Source organism: Haemorhous mexicanus, chromosome 25 (assembly GCF_027477595.1).
Source record: "Haemorhous mexicanus isolate bHaeMex1 chromosome 25, bHaeMex1.pri, whole genome shotgun sequence".
NCBI lineage: Eukaryota > Metazoa > Chordata > Aves > Passeriformes > Fringillidae > Haemorhous > Haemorhous mexicanus.
In genome coordinates this window covers 5,794,986-5,817,584 of record NC_082365.1, presented here as the reverse complement: position 1 = coordinate 5,817,584, position 22,599 = coordinate 5,794,986, and the positions used below count along the sequence as shown (strand labels likewise).

General features: G+C 49.0%; 1 protein-coding gene across 2 annotated transcripts in view; it reads right to left on the bottom strand.

Moving 5' to 3' along the window:
• KDM5B (lysine demethylase 5B) overlaps positions 1 to 10,755 on the bottom strand; it is a 59,801-nt gene extending 49,046 nt beyond the window's left edge. The window contains exon 1 of one of the 2 annotated variants that reach the window (XM_059867447.1): positions 10,514 to 10,755. In XM_059867447.1, coding sequence (XP_059723430.1) covers positions 10,514 to 10,651 — 138 coding nt within the window. In that variant the 5' untranslated portion in view covers positions 10,652 to 10,755. The remainder of the gene's footprint in view (positions 1 to 10,513) is intronic. The other variant, XM_059867446.1, reaches the window with a different exon arrangement.
• Positions 10,756 to 22,599: the final 11,844 nt, after the last annotated feature.

Here is a 22,599-nt window from a genome sequence, read left to right as displayed (position 1 = left end):
TACCATGTCTGAAACTGTCACCAGTCTTGGCTGCACTTCAGGGCCACCACCTGAAGTTACTGAACTGGTAACACATCAGGGAAGCCAAGGAAGGGAGGGCACAGCACAGGAGACTTCTGGTCGGGCCACATGTCTGCTGGCACAGCGGCTGCTCTGCGCAGAGCCCAGAGGAAAGCCTGCATGCCACTGGGCACAACAGGAGGAACAGGATCTACCTGCTCCTACAGGCTCTGGCTCATGCTCAGACTAAAGAAATCCAGCTCCAAAGGTGCCTAGGGCAGACACAGATCCAATCCATGTCAGACAGCACAGAGCAGGCTAGTCCCCTCTGCTTATGGAAGCAAAGGAGGAAGTTAATGTGCATGATCTTACAGAAACACCTTGTTCACAGCTTGGCACCCGAAACATCCTGCTCCAGAATTAGCTGATTATCTCCATGATCTCCATGTGTCTATTTATTACTGACTGATGCATGTTTGGGGACAGTCCTTCCTGTTTGGCCAAAGACACTGGCTCTGGCAAAGCACCAGTCACCTACTGCGTTGGAAGAGTAACATGACTCCAGACAACACAAGCTGCCACAACAGGCATTTCCTACTCCTGCAGTTCTGAAGTTTACCAATGACTGAATGACCAGCGCACACACCAAGACACCCTGATGGCACGCCAGCTGTTTCTCAAAGACAAGCTTTGGGAACTCCATTTATACAACAACACTTTCAAAAGGTGACTTTTCAGCCTATCAGGCAGATGGGTTCATCAGCAAGAATCAAACATTTAACAGCCTTAAAAGTGTTTAATTTTCAGCAATGAAAATGTCATTGCAAGAGCTTCTGCTGGGTGACGGTAATTTGGCTTAATGAGAGGCAACACTGGATTAGTTCCTGCTTCTGAGGTTTTTAAGCAGGTACCATAGAATATGCTGAGTTGCAAGGGACCACCAAGTCCATCAGGATCATCACATCCAATTCCTGACCCTGCACAGACACCCCAACAATCCTACCCAGTGTCTGGGAGCATTGTCCAAACACTTCTGGAACTCAGACAGGCTCAGAGCTGTGCCCACTTCTGTGGAGTCTGTTCAGTGCCCCAGCCCCCTCTGGGGGAAGAACCTTTTCCTGACATCCAACCTAAACGTCTCCCAGCTGAGCTCCAGCCATTCCTGTGAGCTCTGTCACTTGTCATGAGAGGGAAGAGATCAGTACCTGTTCCTCTGCGGCCCCTCAGGAGGATGTTGAAGACCCCAGTGAGGTCTCTCCTCAGTTTCCTCTAGGCTGAACAAACCAAGTGACCTCAGCTGCCCCTCATGAGGCTTCTCCTCCAGACCCTTCACCATTCTCATGGCCCTCCTTAGGATGCTCTCCAATGGCTTAATGTCTTTTTTATATTGTGCTGCTCAAAACTGCCCTGAGGGCTTGAGGTGAGGCCACAGTAGTGCAAGTAGAACTGAGGGAAAGAATGCCATACATAATATATCTCATTAGATTATTATGAACCCACTCCTGGCTTTACAGACACACTACAGCACATCCCACTGAACACAAACTGTGTCAGATGACATTGTTGCAGACCCACAGCCATTCACCATCTGGAGAAATGACAGCAGGTATAGCAGACAGCCCATCCTGACTGTCACTGAGTCATTTAAAGTCACAACAAGTTTATTTTGGAGCATCCAAACTACTCAAAGTTGATATAACAAATAAGGCTAATATTTATCTTTCTCTATTCCACGGTATGGCAAGCTCCTTAAGTCCTAAACAAGATACTTTCAACTCTTCTTTAATAAGTGTATTATTTACTCAACAAAAATCTTGGACACATTTTGAAGCACAAGTTACCAAGCCAAATGCGATGCTCGCTTGCAGGCCCATGAAAAGACATTTCTGTGAGACAGAAATGCCTTTATGCACTTGGAAAGGCAGCAGCACCACGAGAGGGAGCTTTATTGTGCAGGATTCACTTGCCAAGCTGCTGAGCCACACGAGCAGCTTGCTGGGGAAGAGTCCAGCCCCCACCCCCAACTCTCCAGGCCCTCTTCCCTAAAGCTCATGCCTGGGAATCAGTAAGACTTGTCCTTTCTATCCAGCTCCTCAAAGGAACTGGTTTGGATTTTCCTGTTTTAAAAAATGAACTTAAAAAGTGTAAGAAGTTCAGTTTGAAGTGTCTTCCAACAGCCATGCTGAGCATTAAGTATATACAGAGAGCAAGAAGACATCAATTTCCTAAAAACAAAAATCAGTTCTTACTTCACCAGGACTCTACATTTGAAATTACTCTATTGTGTTCTCTTGTTCTCCATCCCTGACTGTTATAAGCTTACAAGGGACAAACAAAATCCTGTGCCCACCTTAGCCTGCAATTGTTATAAACCTGTCATCAAATCCATGCAAAAATGAGACTGACTTCAAAATTCCAAACTCTTCTATAAACTTAAGGGACAAGTGCAGCCTTGCAGAAGGCACACTCTAAGGATCACATTAATATTTCAAGCAGTAATGTGAACTACAAATGGTCAGCAGAATTATTTCTGTGATTTCCATATTCCAGCTCCACACTGAACTGTTCCAGGGATGTCAGGCTTCAGAGTACTGCATTTCAGCTGGCAAATCTGCACCTCACCCAAACTCACTAATTAAAATTTAACCACCCCCACCCCTATGAATTCAAGTGAACAAGAAATTACCAACCTCCCTGCTAAGCTGTTCTACAAGTTGGTTGGCTTCAGCTTTTCTTCCTCCCTTATCCTCATGTCCTTTATAACCAAATCCCTCATCTGCTGGCTGCCAAAGCAGCTATTCCTGAATCCTTCCCGGAAGAAATGTTTCAAGACATTTTTCAATAAACAAATACCTTTTTCCTTCTCTTTACAGAACCAGCTTTCCAGTCCTGCAAATAAAAGGGGTTTTGTCCTTGGGCCTTTTTCTGAAGTCTCTTATATTTTTTCAACATCTTTTGAAAACTGCAAGTAGCATTTTACTTGCAGTCTCTCCCATGTCAGACACACACACACACACACACACAAAAAGACAGCTCTTTCATTATTTTACTAGACAGAAGCTCATAGTAAGATCCAAAGGAATATCTTAGCAATTCTTGATAGAGAAACACATTCATTCAGTAAACTGCAGCAATTCCCCCCTTCCTGGGATGCCCACCCTGTGAGCCTGACCTACATTCTTTGTTCCCACATCTATGATCTTGCCTTGGCAAAGGTGTTCCATGATTGCTGCCTCTGAGAGGAAAGGAGCACACTTGGTGACTCAGGAGGTCCTTTTCAGCCTCCTGGTTTTATGCCTACATTAAAAACACACTTGGAGCTCAGATGGCAGAATCCACACAAACCCATTATCACCCGGCAGCGGGTCAGCCACAAAGCTCCTGCCTAACGGGAACTAATCCCTCTGTGACCCTGTTAAAGACTAACATCAGTTGGAAACTCCAATCATCAGCTAACCCAGTTTGTGATGAACAGTCCTTCCTTGGTCGTTTTGAATGGTGCAGATTTTTTCATCAAACCTCCTGAATTCCTCCTTGCCAGTAAGGGACCCTGGGTGCACTACCCCACCTCATGTGCAGAACTCTCCAAAAAGGAGCCTGGTAGAGTATTTCTTATTTGAGACAAAACTGGGCTCTGCTATGTATTGCAGGCTAGCAAGGGAGAACAGACCCAAAAACAGATCCTTCCCATCTGAGAACCACAGCCAATGAAAATGAGTGTACAGTGGAAATCACCCCTCTAGATCCCAGTGTTTCTGTGCCAGCTCCACACCTGGAGAGAAATAAAGGCTCAGGTAAGCTGGAAATAATTCTCAAGTGTCAGGGCCAGCAGCTCCTTGGGACCCGAAGGCCAAAAGGACAGAAAATACATACAGGGTTTGAACCTCTAAACACAACAGGCTCATGCACAGGAGATGCCAGGCTCCTCTCCATGGAGGCACCTGCATGCAAGGAACAGATACACCACCAGCGTACCAGTAGCACTGCAGGTACAGCTGGGGATGGACGGGGTCTATCAGCAAATCCCAGACCCCTGATTCACTTCAGAGCACTGACCAAGACCCTGAAACAGAGGATCCGTCAGGCTGGAGCCAGACCCAGCTGTGGGTGTGTGAGGGCACCAGACCCCAAGAGCCACTGCCATCTCCCCTCACATGGGCACACCTTTGCTCTGATCCCCAGTACGTTCCCAGAGCGTGCGACCGGCATGGGCGGCACACTCTGCTCCTTGGGCTGTCCCATCACAGCCCTTGCAATGAGCCCATACCCTCTTCAGAGCTTAACTGGCAGCTTTCAAACCTCGATTTCACTGTCAGTGTAACTCAGACTAGGAAAAGACCTGAATTTCACAGCCACCCAGAACAGCTATGGACAACACCAGCCTCAACCACGAGCAGCTGCAGAGCCTCGGCTGCCCAAGGATTCCCTGTGGAATTCACTGCCATGGCTCTCCACAACATCCTCCCTTTCCAGCTGCTCAGATTCACCACCCAGGTAAAGCACCTGATCCCAGGAAGACCTTTCACTCAGGCACTGCTAAGGGCAGCAGGCTGGAAGATCCCACAGGTTCTTCTTGACTTCTAAAAACATTCAACCTGGTCTCCTGGACATGGACACAGCATTCTCGCCCAGCACATCTCAGACACAACCCAGTCACTTGAGTTTGAGAGGAAGCACATCCTAATGGATACATGGCATGGTTTGCTTCCACCCACTGGCAGCTTCTGTTTCATTGCTGGACAAGGGAGCCATGTTTAGTTTTAAACTCCATTTTTAGCTATTAGCTACCTTAAACAATTACAGGAATTCTATCTATGTTATTCTAGCCCCATATGGAAAGTTCTAGACTAAATTGTTTCATCTTAAATTTTCAATGAACTGAAGAATGTGTGTTGAAAATCCCTCACTGAAAAAAACTGAGGCAAGGAAAGGAAATTCTCATTGTTTTTTAACCTATCCCAATGTTTCAGTGTTTCTGAAGAGCAGAAACCACTCATGGTGACCACAGCAGCCTGGTGCATGGCCACTGCCATTAGTAAAATAAATAATAAACTAAAAAGAATTATTCTTTTGCATATTTTCTTGCTAATTAGAGATCAGCAAATAACTTACTCGAAATTTACCTGATTCCACAACACAACCTCTGTGATGAATATGACAAGTTCCTCATTTAAAGCCAACATTTCCTAATGACCTTTGGTAGTGGATCTATTTTTCTTCACATGAATTGACAGCAACAGAACAGGAACCTCAGCACTAAAATATCTCTTCCCTGCCCAAAACCTCATTCATTCTTGATCCCAAAATTCCCAAAAGCAGCAGATCCACCACTTTCCACCCTCCACTGTCCCCTTCCAGCTGATCCTCTCTCAGTCAGAAATGCCTGGTTTCCTGGCTCACCTGAGCCTGGCCCCTGCTCAGCTGGACCAGGGGCTCAGGCTCAGCTTGCCAGGAGTGACTGACATGGCAGCACCTCTGGTTTCTCCCACTGAAGCTCACTTACGTGTTGTAATTGAGTTTTCTTTTTGATAAAATCAACTGACTGAGCCTCTGTGTATCATCAAATCTGAAGGATCATCACCATCAACTTCCTGTTTCAGGCAAAGTATCACAATTCTCTGCATTAATTCCTGTTTTAGTGGTACTTTGTTTCACAGCTCCAGGACTAGATTGCCAGAACCCTCAGTCAAGCTGCTCCAAAACGGAACAGTTGTTTTGTTCTGTGTTTTCTATTTCTCCATAAAACTGAAAATAAATCAAGCAACCAGCTGAATGAGAAGTCTAAACAGACCTGAAGAGGTCCAAACAACATTTAAATCAATGTTGCTCCTCAAAATATGTCCCTGGAGAAGCAGGTCCATTTCTACCAAGCCCTAACCATTTAGGTTTCAACTACTCAGGCTCTGCTAAGGTTCAATATTTTGAAATTCATTATTTCATGTGCCAAACTTTTCTGATGCTTCTCTGTGTCCTGTCCAGTTGTCAAATCTTTTAAAAATCCTCCAACAAGTGCGAGATCCTGAATGCAGAATTTTCTACTCTCGTGCTGCCACAGAGGTAAAATCCCCCCATTTCTCACTGAGAAACTCCAGAGCTGCATGCACTGGCTTATCCAGAGCTCCCATTCCACCATTACACTGCTTTCCACAGGGATCCACAGTTATTTTTCTGCACTCCTGCCTCCTCTAAGATGCTCTATGCTCCTTTGTTCCAAAGGTGAACCTCCTCATTGAGTCCTACTTAAGTGATTACTGTTTCACAATATGGATTGTTTATTGGGCAACTGGGATCCCTCTAAAGCAACGAGCCACCGCCATAACTCCATTCAGAGCCACAGCTTTTGCTCTTCTAGACTTGTAAAGAAAATTACATACCCTCGGCTTGACATTATGAGACACCATTAGAAAGGGATCCTTCATTACAAACAATCATTAGTAGCTGAAATAATTTGTGATTTGGGGTATTAATTTTGCACAATAGTCATTTCTGCAACTAGAATATTGAACAGAATTGCTAAATCTCAGACAACAATAACACACAAATACATGGAATCATGAAAAAAGAAAAAACTAATTTGACCACATCAGTGTCCATATAATTGTATTCCACACTATCACCTTCCAAGTTCCTATCAAGGACTATTCCAGACATTCTTCCACTCTGGAGCTAGAGGGGGTCAACTCTTGCACCCACAAAGAACTTAAACTACTAAGGAAATTAATTTTCCCCATTCTCAAGTTCACCAGTATTCCAGGATTTACTGAAAACTGACAGTCAATAATTTTGATAACTCCAGTGTCAATTCCTTCAAAATTCCAGCTCTAATACAAACGTTCTAATCTTTAAGCGCTTGATTTAAGTTACTTGGAAGCCTTAACAGTACTTTTCCATATTCACATTATTTAAAGCAATGACATTTAGCCTGGATGTTCTCAATTTTCATGCTTGGCCTTGGGAAACTTATGATGCTTCTAGTACACTGTACAATACTGTGTATTTCGAAAAGCATTTATATGTTAAGTAAGGCTTAAGTCATTATTACTTATTATTTCTTCACAGCAGCAAAGCAACAATGCAATGAAGTGAAGGAAGAGTCCATCTTCAAGAAAGGCTTGGAGCACTTGATACCACTCCTGCTCCACATGTCACCGTTAACTCTTGAAGCTAAGCTTCACATTTTTGTTTGCTTCCATTAATTACTATTAACTACCTACCTTGAAGAACAACTCCATTCTCAAGCAGTTCTTCATTTGACCCCCTATATGCCCCCACTGATCTGCAGAGCTATCACAAGCTTCTAGAATATAAGTCCACCACTTGACATGCCAAGTTTTGGGTAAACTTAGTTTATTCCAAACTATCAGATACTGTTTAAATGAAGAAATGCTAATAAAAGATGGTTTTGGTTCACAGAAGAAAATTCTAACTACAAAATGGCACATGATGGACTGCAAGCAAGTTGTACCCCACCAACTTTCCTGCATCCAGCTGCCCCTTCCCCCGCAGAACCACAAGACAAAAATTTAAACCTCTACTTTATGCAGCTTATTAACTACCAGGAACAATCCCCCATTCGAGCACTCTGCTGCCAGTGGGACTCTCTACTCATGCTCCAGACTGCTGACAAAAAGCCACAAAGAACAGTGCCAGTGAGCTGGTTATTGCTGCACCTTCCACCAGTCACTGCAGCATCCTGAAATCCCCAATTAAGAGCAAAACTCAGTCATTGGTGATGGCTGGAACAAACTGAACTGGAATGAAGGGAAGAAAACTCCTTCTGAGTGCTCAACTGGAAACTGCCATGCAGAAATTGCACCTCCTGTTACATTCCTGGACATTCATCTTGTGAACACGCAGCGATCACTCAGAATCCTCTGTCTTCCACCCAGACGTCTTCTGCATGTCAGCTACCTCCATATCTAAACAGGTCACCGTCCTCCAAAGCTGCTACACAAGAAGCCACTGCAGGTGTGATTTTCTCTGGGCCCACCTGGTTCCCAGCTAATGCCAGCAGAAAGGGACAAGAGTAAGCCCTGCTGCTGGTCCTTCCAAGCCCAGGCAGCTCTCCTGTGCATGCTCAGGTGCTGGAGCAACAAAGCCAGCTCTGGAGCAAGGACTTGTTCATAAATAAGTGGGGAAGCTACAGCTGGGCACCACCAGCCTCACACAACATTACTCCATACTGCTACTCATATACAGAAACACAAATGCATCTGCTGATAACTATACAGCAGAGTTTAAGCTAAAATAATGCCAGCCCAACACGAAATTTTCAATTCCTCTCTCGGCACAGATCCTAACAGTTCATGGTGCTGCCTACCTGCTTCCCGGCACGTAACCAGACTGCGCACACCGGCAAGAGATTCCCTCAAATGCAGGAAGATTCCAAACCCCAGCCATCACCAAACAAGGCATCCAGCTGGAACACACACCCTGCTGTGCAAAGAGCAGTGCAGTCTCTAGCCCACAGTATTACAGACCCCCCGATTACACCAAAAAGAACAATAACTGAATATTCACTGCAGCTCCTGATCACAGGGGGAAGGCCAGGAACTACGTCAACTTAAAGGGTTTTCTGGTTGCTTTGGAAGAGCTCCCTCTATGCTCCAGGCCGCTGAACCAACCACGCACTTCACAAGTCATCCCAGGCATTATCCAGGGAAGATAAAGCCATGGGAGCTCAGCTCTCCCAAAGCCAGGTTCCACAGAACTACCCGTGCTCAGCCCTCAGCAGCTTCAACTATTTTCATCCTGCTTCTAAATACGCTCAAAGAGCTGGTCACATGGCCAGGCAGGCACAACACCTGGCGTAATATCTGGTGCAATACCTGCCCCTTTGGGAAGAGGAGAGCAGCTGAAAACGCAGCTGCACTGAGTAATTCAGTCCTTTGGAAGGCTGTTGATTTATGATCTCCAACAGATAACCTCCTACAAGCAGCTTTCTGATAAGGTTTTGGCTTTTTACACAAGCAGCCAAGAAACATGGGATTTTTTAGATGAGATGTTTCTAAAACAAAAAGACACTCCCCTCAAAAACACCCAAACAAATGAAAAAATATGCCGCCCGCCCCCCCCAAGAAACCCAACCAAACAAAAAAAGCAGTTCTGGTCGCAGTTGCTGAAACATTGTTGGCAACTTGGCAACTTAAAACCCCAAAACATCTACTAAAAAGTACTAGAGAACTTCAGTGGTGACTATAACGAAAACCATCTTACCCCCTTAACTCTGAGCATCTGGCTGCTGTGCATGAAAAGAAGCCCTGGCACATTCTACCAGAACACAAATTCAAGAGCGGCAATCGAGGATTATTCCTCCAGATAGCTGGAACACCTTCCTTCCTCTCCAGCAAGATTCACATTATTCACTCTGCTACAAACATTTCTGCCACCTCAGACACTAACTCAGCAAGTTACTACAATTTTAATTCAAAAGGAAAAGAATGGACACAACAGGAGTGCCAGCAACAACCAAAACACAAAAGTGAGGAGTGTGTGTTTCTGAACATTATTTCTTTGAAGTCAAAGTATCACTCGCAAAACTTCAGCCTACAAACTGTTCAGTCAGCTTCTCCCCTTGCTGGAGGAGATGTAAGCTCAGTGCCTGTATAACATTCTAGTTGCCGTCACGTTAACCACCTTACCTGGCTGCACCACCCCAAGACAGGTTCCACTTAGGGGAAGAGCAATCCACTCAAAATAAAGATGATTCACTCATTGTTTAATTAGATTTTTACTTCCAGAAGCCCCTCTCCTCACCAGTGTGGGTGTTCCTATCTTTAAACAAACTAACAATTCTGACTGCACAAAACTGTGGTTCTAAGATCGTCAGAGCATTTCTTAGTAAATTGAGTCGACGAACAAAGGGAAATCAGAATTCATACCCTAATTTTGAGCTTAGTACACCATCGGTTGAGATTGTGATGATGAAGATGAAGGCTTACTACTTCTTCCCACTGTGGATTGCATTCTAAAATGGTGGCCATGTCTGTCTAGGCTTCAGCTCGAACAGCCACCAGCCAAACTCACGGTTGCGGAGTTTGGTCTTGTCCAACTTGAGAAACTGTTCCCTGCGCTAAAAGTGTGCCGAGGCCGGGGAGGCCGCGGCGGGGCCGGGGGCTGCGGGGAGCGGGTCCCCCCTGCCCCATACCGCCACAATGCCAACATGGAGGGCAGCACCCCGGGACCTCCTCCGGGGCTCGGCGGGGCCGCTCCGGGCGCGAGGCCCCGGCCGACCCCGGGAGCCGGGGAGAGGCCGGGCCCGGCCGGGGCAGCTGCCCCCCGCCCCCGCTCCCTTCACGGCCGCTCTGGCGACTCCCCCACCGGGAGCTCCGACACTTAGGAGCCACTTCGCGGGGGAAGCGGCCGCTTCCTTCGGTCCCCTCAGCCCCAGCCCAGTGAAACTTCTGAGGGGCGGCTTCGCCTGCCCGGGGTCACCTGCGCGGCCGCGGGTCGGGGGGAGCCGGGTCGGGCCCCACACAAAGGCCGCTCCCGGCGGCGCCATGCGGGCACTCACCGGCGGCGGCCGCACCTTGCAGATGCCGGTCTGCTCGGCGATGGGCCGGATCTTGTGGATGAAGGCGAAGGGGTCGGCGAACTCCTCCCAGCTGGGCTCGAAGACGGGGCACTCGGGCGGGGGCAGGAACTCGGCCATGGCCCGGCCGGGGCGGCCGCTCCGCTCCGCGCTCCGAACAGTCTCTGGAGCCACCGCGCTCCGTGCGCGTCCGCGGGGGGGCCGGGGCTGGGAAAAGAGTCCGCCTGGCCCGGGCAGGGGAGGGGGCGCGGCTGCCCCGCCCCGCCCGCGCCTTTGTGCGGGGGCCCGGGGCCGGACCGGGGAGGGCCCGTTAGGGGCGGGGGGAACAGGCAGCAGCGGCTCCTCTGGAGAGCGGCCTGGCCCACGCGGCACCGATCTTTCGCCCGCTACCCGGGCCCCGGCGGTAGAGCGAGGCCCAGAGAGCGCCGCTCACCGCGGCCGCTGGGGGTCTCTCCCCGTGCCCCCCGCCCCGCCGGACCGCAGCCTCGCACCCCCCCGCTGCCTTTGTGCGCGGCCCTCGCCCCGGGCGCGCTGCGGCCGCTCCCCCCAGCACTGCTGGTTTGGGGAGGCCCCCGGGCCGGGCTCCCCGCCCGCCGTGCCCCCCACGGCCCGGCCGGTCCGTCCCGCCCCCCCGCCGGGGCCGCCGGCGCTGCCGGCGCTGTGTTTACATGTGCGGAGGGATCCGCACAGCTGACAGCAGGCCACAACCGGCGCTTCTTTTTTTAAAGAGCCTCTCCGCGTGCCGCCATTGGCTGAGCACGGGTCACGTCACGCGCGGGGCGGGGCCGTCCGCCTCCGCGCGGCCGCATTGTCTGCCCCGGCCGGGGAGCCCCCGCGGCCCCGGCCCGGCCCCTTTGTTCGGGGGGAGCCGGGCCATTGTCCTGCCCGCCGGCCCCGGGCAGCGCGGGGGTAAGGAGCGCTCCTGTTCCCGAGGGAGCGCCGCGATGTGCCCCCCCGCGCCCCGGCGGTTACCGGGGCTCCCCCCGCCAGGGGTCCCACACTGGGCGGTCCCGGCCCCAGTAGCGGGGCTTGGGGGCGGTGCCGGGCGGGGGAGGGGCGGCCCCGCCGCAGCAGGCGCCGCACGTAGCGCACGTGCGCGGGGGGGGGGGGGGGGTGGGGGGGTGTGGTGGCGGCCCCGCTCCCGCCCCCGGACCGGCCCCCCGCCCCGGCACCGCCCCCAGGCCCGAGAGACCCCCGGCACGGAGCCCCGCGCCACCGGAGCCGGGGCTTCCGCGGCCCCTGAAGGCACCAAGTCACCCTCGGTACTTCAAGTCACCGGTCCAGAGCGGAGCCAACGCGGTGCTGTCACATCCGACAACGAAACAAATAATTGCAACTTTTGAGACGTGCACAAATGCTCAGGGTGTCATTTCTTGTAAAACTTCACTTACTGGCTTGAAATTTCCACTAAAACTCAGAAAAGTTAACAGTAAAACCCTGTTAACTGCCGCGGCTGGAGAAGTAACACCGAGTTGCAGAGCTGGCAGGGGTTCGGGCAGCAAGGCCCTCAGTTCACCCCGCTGCCGCAGCAGGGATGCTCATAGAATCGGCCCCATGTCACACAGCCGCTCCCACCGCCCAGAACACCTTCCCCAGATGGGATGAGGAGGAAGCTGTCAGCTCTCCACGCTGCTGCTCACGGTTACAGTGAATCAAAAATTTGTACAAAGTGCTCAGGGCCAGTTTAAGACAAACCAAATTTTTCTCCTCCCTTAAAAATGGAGGAAAAAAAGTAAGCGGACGCAGCTTTTGTAAAGCATTTATGCAGGCGGTGTCAAAGGGAGAGATCCTCCCCTCTCAGCTGTCCCTGCCGGAGCCTCCCTGGGGGGATGCAGAGGAGCAGGACCCACACCCCGGGGGCTGTCCCTGCCACAGGACAAGGCACCACCTCCGAGCCTGGCAGCCCAGGCTGCTCTCCATCCCACCCTGGGCTCAGGGGCTGTGCTGGGCCAGCGCCGGTGCTAAGCCGAGCTCTCAGTCAACAGCCAGCCCCAGGCAGCACAGCACCGGCAGCAGCGCTGAGCTGAGCTCGGATAGTCCCACCTCTGCAGGGACAGGGTGGGCCTGGAGTCACACCCAGATGCAGCTCCAGGAGACCAGGCAGACTCAGCTTCTGGGTGCCCCAGAGGGCCTTCAGCCAGCAGGAGCATTTCCAGTTTCCAGGAGGCTCCTGTCCTTTCCTTCCCCGAGCTTGACCTACATCTGATAGAAGTCACTATACCTCTCTCCTTGTACTAAAGCAAGATCAGGTTTAGTCAGGGAGCTTTAACCATAGATGTGAAATGCACCATATCTGTTTGTACTTCCATTTACACCAAGAGACCCCACGGTACAAATCACCAAATTTCACCATCTGGAGAGAGAACTAAGCTGGTTGATCACCTTCCAACAGCTGGTCTGCAGCACATCCCAAACTTGAGGGGCTCTGGCAGGGAGCAGAACACTACCTTTGAAACTTTGGGTCTGAGTGTCCCTGAGGGGCAGGGATGTTTGAACAACAGTGAATTATGGTGTTCCACAAATAAATCCATTTCTGCAATGATTCCCTGAGGACTCCTTTCATCAGAGCTGAAGGACCACATTCAGCAGGACTGTTTCTGCTACTTCTGTCACATCTAAAGGCCTCCCATGGGGCCGTGATGAAAAAACACTCAGACACAGGAGTTTTACATGGGTAGTTCTGATGGAGAAGAAAAAGCACTTGCTACAAAGATCTGAAGATGGGCAGAGCAGGGAGATCAAGGGATGACCGAGGGATAAAAAACAGGTGCCTTGAAGGGAGAGTAAAGGGGCTCAGAGGTGGATAAGATGGATATTTAAGGTAAGCAGGAAGCCCTGAAGGGTCTGTGCATCCCATCAAGCATCTTACTTGTCTTTCCTGCTAACCTTGCTACTGCTAATGAAAAAACACTTCATCACCACAAATGTGTATTTTTGCACGTTGCCTTCTCTGTATCTTCCCTCTGCTGTGACATCTGCAGTATTTGTTCTGTTCAGGGAATTAGTGTGGCACAGCACTGTCTGGCTTAGAAACCCAATTCCCCAAGTGTTAGAAGCACAAGCTGCAGGAAGAAAAGCTGATTTCCGTCGGCTGGAATGAGTGCAGACATTCCTTCTTCATGGTTCAGTTGACTGCCATTAACCTTTTATTAGATGGGCTTTCTCTCAGCCTGTTCCATTTGTGCCCTGTGAGCAGAATTCCCCCATTTGCTGCAGCTCAGTGTTAACCCAGGAGCAGCTGCAGGGCTGGCAGGGACCAAGCAGGGACAGTGAGAAATAAGGAAGCAGGACTCCAACACACAGTGCAAAGGCCATCCAAAGGGGTAAGCCCAAGGTGAGGAGTGCCAAGGCTTCCAACAGAAGCCAAGCATTCTTCACCACATCAGAGATTTGTTCTTGGCAGCTCCTTCATCCTCGCCCAGCTGTGAGCTCCAAACAGAGTATCTGTCCAGAACATTCATATCTGAGTGTCCCTTTCCAGGCTGCTGCAGCACAGCTCTCCTCACTCACCATCTGACTACAGGAGTCCCATCAGTCTGGAGGAATATTTAGCAAATCTTTTGTCTTTTCTTGGATGGGCACCATACCCTGAACTTTCCTACTAGTGCAAACCCCCCCTTCATTCTCCTGCACCAGCTGTCACCTGCTTGGAGCACCCTGTTCACCACACAGCCTATGCTGATTTGTTTGCATTTATGTATCTGACTCAGACACTGCAAGGAAGATCACAGAATCCCAGACTGGTTTGGGCTGGGAGGCACTTCAAAGCTTATCTTGTTCCACACTCTGCCATGGGCAGGGACGCCTTCCACTATTCTCAGGTTGCTCCAAGCCCTGTCCTACCTGGCCTTGGACACTTCAGGGATGGGGCAGCCACAGCTGCTCTGGGTCAGGGCCTCAGCACCCTCACAGGGAGGAATTCCTTCCCAATATTCCATCTAACCCTGCCCTTTGGCAGTGTGAAGCCATTCCCTTGTAAATGGTCTCTCTTCATCCTTCCTGTAGGCTCTCTTCAGGTGCTGGAAGGCTGCAATTAGGTCACTTCAAAGATGCTCTTCCCCATGCTGAACAATCCCAATTTTCTCAGCCTTTCCTCACAGGAGAGCTGCTCCATCCCTCTGATCAGCTTCATGGGCTCCTCTGGACTCACTCCAGCAGCATCACATCCTTCCTGTGCAGGGGATCAGAACTAGATGCAACTCTGCAGCTGGTGTCTCATGAGAGCAGAGTAAGGATAATCAGATTAATCTTTCCCCCTTCTGTGTACTTGCCCTTGCCATTCTAGACCAGTTCTCTTCAGACAAAAGTTGGCTACCAGTCCCTTGACACAACACCCTCCATCCCAGTCTGGGTCTGTTTGGTTGAATTCTGTGTCACAGCAAGAGCTGCCACTGCAGCCACCTGCTGAAGCCCTGGTGCCATTGGCCTGGCACAACAGGAACACTGAGAAGAGCAGCTTTAGGAAACACCATACCCTGGACTTTTGAGCAGACAGAAGATATCTGCTCTTGGGACACTGGAAGAGCAAAGAAAACAGCTGCCAGCAGCTCTGCAATGAACAATACTAAGGGAAGTATGGTAACATTCCACAAGCTCCACTGCAGAATAACCCAGAAGTGAGCTGGAGATCCTGCCCAGGAGGTGCACTGCCATGTCCAGGGACCATGAGCACCACTTGGGAGTTGAAACTCCACTGAAGCCAAAGCCCTCATTTCATCAGCACCGTCTGGCCTAATTAAAGCTCTACATGTTTAGAGGAGTACAGGGCAGGGAGAGATGTGCTGAGCTTCTCCGCTCTTTAAGAAAATAGGTTCCTGGGAACAAACAGATTTAGTAAGCAGAATCTCTGACAGATCAAACCAAACCAGTTTTCCTGGGCAAACCAACAGCCTGCACAAACCTGCAACGCAGTTCAAGTGTCATCATCAAGGCTAGAGAAGGGGTTTACATTTTCCAGCTGCTCCCAGAGATGGTGATGCACATCAGTCCTTGAGAAACAGGGCTGTTAGTGACAAGGTACTGTGATCTTGGGATCCTGGTCAAAATTATGGAGTATTCTGAATACACTGGACTCTGGCATTTACAGCATAGCTCCCAGCTCAGGCACTGCACTGGATCTTGCTCTGATGCCAGGCCAGATCGTCTGTCTCACACTGTGCCCTGGGTGAGGCTCAGCAGCAGCACTCAGATGGGGAATTAGGGATTTTGCTGGCAACATTTGCTACAACAGAACCATTGGTTTTAATCTAGAGATGGCCTGGTATGTCTCTGCCTTTCCTCCAGAAGCTGCCCCTCTGTGCCCCCGTCCCTCTCTGCACTGCTCCCTGTGATCCCTTCTGCACTCCGGGGGAGCCAAAGAGCCCCAGCAGCTCTGAACTCCTCAGGCTGGAGCTGTGAGTACAGGAAACCCTGCTGAGGGGCCTGCAGAGGGGGCAGGCAGGAAACCTGAGCCTCGGCTGTGAGCTGGAACAGAGTGGCCGAGGACAGAAGTCCCCCAGCTGCACACAGGTCCAGTGGGGACTGTCAACAGCCTGGTAAGAACAGCTGGTGAGCATGTGGAGCCAATATGGAAGCTTCCCCCAGTTGTGCAACTGCCTTCAGCACTACTTTTATTAATAAAATTCTGTAAGTCCCTTACCCTATCATTAGCTGCTATTAAAGCTGAGTAAAGCCTTACTCCAAATCCTTGCCCAGACTACCCTAAGAACAAGGATAAGCAAACCACAGCTGTTGGAAGTGCTGGAAAGGCAGAGCTGAGGTGCTGTTTCACATGCCTCACCTTGCTCTCAGGCAGTCACTGACTCACACTCAAGAATTTGGGCTGTACCTTCCTGTGCTTCAGCATGCAAGTGACAGCAGTGTGGGACACAGCCTGCTTCCAGGCAGGACGTGCAGCAGGTGGGATTCTCATGGTGTGGAGGCTGGCAAGGGACCTGGCTCCAGAGTAGTACTGACAGGCAGTGAGGGTGAGGCTTTGAAGTTCATTATCTTAAGGCAGGTGCCTAAAATAGGTCAGAGTAACCTCACCCAACCCCCCTGCTGCTCTGCACCGACTGTTCAGGGAGCCTGGGGTGACTGCTCAGCCCCAGGCCTCAATGCTTGAGAAAGTGAAGCCCTGGCAACAACAGAGCAACTTGGGAAACACAATTTGCCACAATGTATAAAACCACAAAAGCCTATCTTTTTTCTTAGAAAAAACACTGACACATGAAAATACAGCTCCTCTGCCCCAGCCCCTTGACTGCAGTGAAACAAAGTACCACTAATCCCCCAGGAGGATCTGGACTCAGCTGTGGCTTCTGCCAGGGCAAGCAGAAGCAGCAGAAACCCCCCACATGTGGCTCAGCAGAGTGTGCCCTGTGCCAGCCCTGCACAGCCCTCTGTCACTGTGTGTGCCACCTCAAATGAACGCCTGTCCCTCCCACGGTGCTGTGACACCCCCAGGCCGAGTCAAGGACAGAAGCTGGTTCTGCAGAAAATGTTTAATTAGCAAATCTTGTTCCTAGTCAGGCTTCCTGCCTCTGCTACAGCCAAAATCCCCCTCAGTTACCCAGACATGCTCCAGGACTCGCTTTCAGACACACCAGGGTGGCATTACCAAGGCAGTGAGGACACTTCATTAGCTTGGGCAATGGCACAGGATTCAGGGATCCTTGTACCCAGGTACCTGCATTCCAGAGGGATTTACACTCTCAAACACTCCCACCAAGCTTCTAGCCAGGTTTCAATCAGCAAGTACACACAAAGCCATCTAAGCACTGTGGATCACTTAAAATACACTAAAAATGTCCAGTCCAAGGCTGAACAGACAAGGAGTTGTCTGTTAAAACCCAAGTTAAAACCTGGGTTTAAACCACTCATTGACTGATAAAAAGCCATGGAAAAACTGCTCCTAAAAGGGATTTAAAGGTACAGAAAGAGATGCAGATCACTTGAGCACAATGGAAAATGTGCAAGAGCTACATGCATTAAGGCAGAGAAAACATTTCAGTCAGTGCTGATGGCAAAGGTAACAATGTCAGCAAAGAAAAGGTGGCAAAAACCCACATGAAATCATACCAAGGAAGACTGATAATGAGTATGGGAGATGGCACACAGGTTCAAAGCAGCTGGGGAGACAGCAGGCATTCAAAGGGGAAAGAGTGGCATTAAACAACCTGGCAATGGAAAGAATTTAGGAGCTTTACAGTAAAAAAATTAGGCCTCCAAATGCAGAGTTCTGAGGGAGCTTCACAAAGGAATCTTAGCTTACGTCTTCATACCTGGAACCACACACATCTGAGGAAGATGTAAAAAATTCAAGGTCTCCAACACACCTCAGAGCATCTTCCACAAGGAAGTATAAGACTGAAAAAGAAAAGCCTTTAGTGACCACAAGTACAACAGTAAGGGTTACTCTTCATCTGCCAGCAACTACAATTAGCAAGAAAAAAAGAGGTGTATCAGCACACAGGTGCTTCAGAGAAGTGCCTGCACTGATCATGTATGAATGTTTAATACAACTAGCCCAAAGTAAACACAGCCTAAACCAGTATGGGCTCAAGCTGCCCCCCTCAGCCTCATCAGGCAGATCCAACACATGCAGACACTTAGCAGACATGAAGTACTTGCAGGCAGTGACAGTAAGGAAGCCAGTGCACATATGCTCTAATACACAGAGCTGGAGCCAAAACACTCTGCCAGGATCTGCAACAGCAGTGAACAAGCAAAGAAACAGGCACAGAATTTGAAAACACAGAGAGGAAGATAAACACTAAACACAGCAACAAGTAAAACAAGAAACAGGAGTACTCTGCATGGAAGTGCCAGTAACTTGCTGGAATGATGAGGGAAGTGAGGAAGAGGAACCCCCATCTCTGGGTGCCATATGTTCATAAGATCACAGCAAGGCATTAACAACAGATTCAAAAGCATTTGTGGACAATGGCAGAAATTGTTCTATAGCATACTGAGACGTGACTGGGACACTTCCATGCACGCATGGGCTCTGCCTTCCACATAAACACATCACAGGAGTTGTGAAGAAAAAAGGCAGAAACCATCCTGTCCCACTCAGCAGGGAGCAGAGGAGTCTGTGGCTCCACAGCAGCTGTATCTAAGCCCTGGTACCCCAGCTCCCTGCTCCAGCACCCAGATGGTCTTACACTGAGTTTGAGGGAGCAAAAGAAAACTGGGCCCTTCTTGCAGGAAGGGATTTTTTTTTTTCCAATTTAGCACAAAGCTCAGTGCCAAGGGCAGTGTAAGAGTGAAAACATGATTGCATGTGTGAGACAACAGGGACAGCGATAGCCAGCAGGTATGATAAAAATAAATATATATATATACGTGTGTGTGTGTGTGTGTATGTATAAAATATATACACATATTAAAAAAAGGAACTCAGCATAGGGCATTGCTGTGGCAACTTGTGCAGAATTGCACAGAATAAAGTCCTGAACTGCTGGAAGACAGCACCAGGCACAGGGTGGGACATAATCTCTTAAGAACACTGAACATCAGCAGCAGCCACCCAAGGCAGGTTCCACAACAGGGTTTGGAAATAACTGAAAAGCCACAAAGATCCCCACACTCTCAGCAGAACAAGTGAAGTGCAGCTTTTGCAAGTGGTGGTGAGGTAAGAGCATGAAATGCATTTGACAGTTGCAGCCACAGAGCTCTAACAAAAGGAAAAGCAACACAAAGATGCTGAAGGTCTTTGCAGCCTTCTTGAAGAACAGTGCTTGGAATTCCTCCCTAATTTGAAGTTCTGTAACAAGTCCTTCAGATCAGCCACCTCTGAAACAGGAACACTGACAGCCAGCAACCTCAGGGGTTCTTGTCTAGGAGAAAGGGCAGATAAAAACTTCAGGGTAAAAATCACAGAAACACTGAGACTGGACAAAAACATAGTCCAACTATTCCCCCAGCACTGCCATGTTCACCACTAAACCATGCCCCAAGTGCCACATCCACAAGTTTTTGTGAAAAAAACTTTTCAAAAATGATGTGGTGGGGTCATCATCACTTCCGGGGATGATGACTCCACCACTGTCCTGGGCAGGCTGTGCCAGTGCTTGACCTCCCTTTTGGGAAGACATTTTCCCTAACATTTCATCTAACTCTCCCCACTGACACTCGAGGCTGTTTCCTCTTGTCCTGTGCCTTGTCCCCTGAGAGCAGAGCCTGACCCCACCCTGGCTGTCCCCTCCTGTCAGGGAGTTGTGCAGAGCCAGAAGGTCCCCCCTGAGCCTCCTTTTCTCCACGCTGAGCCCTTTTCCCAGCTCCTTCAGCTGCTTCTGAGCTCAGTCTCAGAAAGTTTGAGCCATTTCAGACAGGAATTTGTCCCAGTTTAAGCCTTCTGAAGTCAAACACAAGTTCTGGACTTGACAACAACAGGCACTTGCTGCCTGGTGTGTAAAGAGCAGAGACAGGTCTGCAGATAGAGCCCAGCATAGCCTCTCACCACTTCAATCCAGAACTATTTAGAGATGAAAGAACTGCAGCTTCGGAGGAAGCCACAAACAGGTCTTCAGCACAGGGTGATGGCAGCTCAACATCACCCAGCACCTCCTGAGGGGAGCAGAGCTGAAGGGGCAGAAATGCCTAAGGCAACATGTCTGGGGCAGCCTTTCTGGAGCCCTGATCAGACCCACATGGACACAAACCTAAGTCATCTGAACATTCTTTTCAACTTCTCTCAACATCTGATCTCCAGTCCCAATCCTATAAAATGAATTTCAATATTCCTGTCTGTGATCAGGATGTGCTTGCCACTTTTTTAAAACCCTTGTTTCTCCCTCTGCTTTGCACTGACATATCAAAATCACAGCTGCACATATTGAGCCAAAATTGAGAGACCACTCACACACTTACTCGTGTCACACAGAAGCCTGGAATAGTTCTTAAAGCCAAGATGAGCACATCCAGTGGGCTGCAATGCTTCATTTTAAAGGGATTCAGAACCACCTTCATTTTTTCTCATAAAGAGTAATTCACTTAAGACTTCCCAAGTCTCTCTGAATTTCAAATTAACTGCTCAGCATTAGAAAAAAGTAATTCCTAAATGTTTCCAGAATGTTTTCTGGATCTTCAAACTTAGTATTTACAGCTTATTGTTTTCTAGCAAACATTTGAAAAGAAGAAATTAAGTTTTTATGCCCAAGTGCCCAAAGCTCCTGACACAGACCAGGGAAAACAAAATAATGCTGCAGAAAAAGTGGGAAACCTGTTCCTGAAAGTTGGCGGGAAGGTTGAGAAAACAGGGTCGTATCTCAAGATCTAAGAATATCTTTAGACTACTCAACACATTTTATATCACATGAAGCTGGCCAATCAAAGGAAGGTCTGCAGAAAGCCAAGGAACAGGGACATGACAGCAGAAAGATAGAGACCGAAGTTTAACTGACTCAATTCACTGAAAAGCTCCACAGACAGCACCACTCCTCATGTGACTCTTGCTCCCCCTCCCCCCCCCTTTTTTTTTTTTAATTTTAGTATCCTGGTATTCTCAGCATCTTGTCAGCCAACACCTACAAAACTTTCAGAGCAATGTAATTTTTCCCATTTCATCATGCTCTCATTCCTCTCCCCATTAACAGCCAGTTGAGACTCCACATCTTTAATCTACTTGTCCAACTTTTAGGAGAAATCTGTAGATCAAAGTCTCTGCACAGCCTGAAGTTACACTGTTAGTCCTCCTCCTAGTTCAAACCCAGATAGAGCCAAGGGATTAATCATTATCACCTCCCCAACACACAGAGAAACCCCTACAGCCCTTCCACGGAGTCCTGCAATATGATGGAAAATTGCTCTTCAGCTCTTTACTGCTGAATTTACTTATAAGCCCAGTCCTTGTTTTTGGAGTTCAGAAGAAAACACTTTTTTATTTGAAGTAATTCCTTATAAACATGACTAAACAGGCAAGATCAGGAGCCACCTAATTCAGGACCTTTTTCCTGACAGAAGACTCTGTTTTCCCAGCCATAGCAGCTCACAGCTCCTATCCAGGATATGGCATCTCCACATTTAGTACCAGACTCATTTTTCTTCCTTAATTTTTTGGAGTTATAAAAGAAATGTGACTTCAAAGGTACTACTGTGAGGTTTATGAGGCCCTGGCACAGGGTGCCCAGAGCAGCTGTGGCTGCCCCATCCCTGAAGTGTCCAAGGCCAGGCTGGATGCGGCTTGGAGCAACCTGGGATAGTGAAAGGTGTCCCTGCCCATGGCAGAGAGTGGAGTGAGATGAGCTTTAAGTCCCTTCCTTTTTGTTGCCACAAAACTTCAGCAGGGCCAGTGAAAAGCCCAGCCCCTGCACTGAATAGCTCTGCTCTATAAATAGTGACCATGGCAGCTTTGTTTCCGTGCAGCATCTCCTACACACAGGAAACCATGGCCTGCTGCAAAGGCAGGCAGGTTTATCTGGCAGAAGAGAGGCACAGGGCAGCACAGCAGCAGCACTGCTGCAGCTCTCAAGCTCTCTGCTCTTACAGAGCTCAGAGGGACTGCACTGCAAAGCAGAGGCAGTACAGAACCATGCCAGCCTGGCTTCTCTTGGGGAATTTGCCAGAGCGGAGCAGGATGCCAACAGGAATGCCAGCAGGCCTAGCAAGGCTGAAGGCCTGGGACAAAACAATGAAAAATTGTGCAAAGATGCTCCTGTAAATGGGCATAAAGTAATGGAATGAGTGAATGGGTGAACCTTGCCTATTTGACAGAATTCTAAGTATCTGAGGCACAAAATTTCTTTGTGATATTACTTGAGATCAGTTTATCTGTAGTAAGGAGGTAGAGGCATGTGTAGCTGTGGGCTTATGTTAACTCTTTCATCATACAATTACACTGTGACATACTTACTATAGAAATTAGAAATGTACATAATTATATATATAATATAGATATTAGCACATTAAAGGGGATTCAGATTGCTTTTTCAGAGGGGAGAGTGGGTGGAAATCAAATTCTGCTGCATTGCATTCTCCTGGAACTGCACCAGAACTATCCTAGAACAGATCTTACAGATAACACCAGAATTTACCACAAAGTTCACAGCGACCGCCATGGTTCCAACTCATTTCCTCCTCCTCCTCCA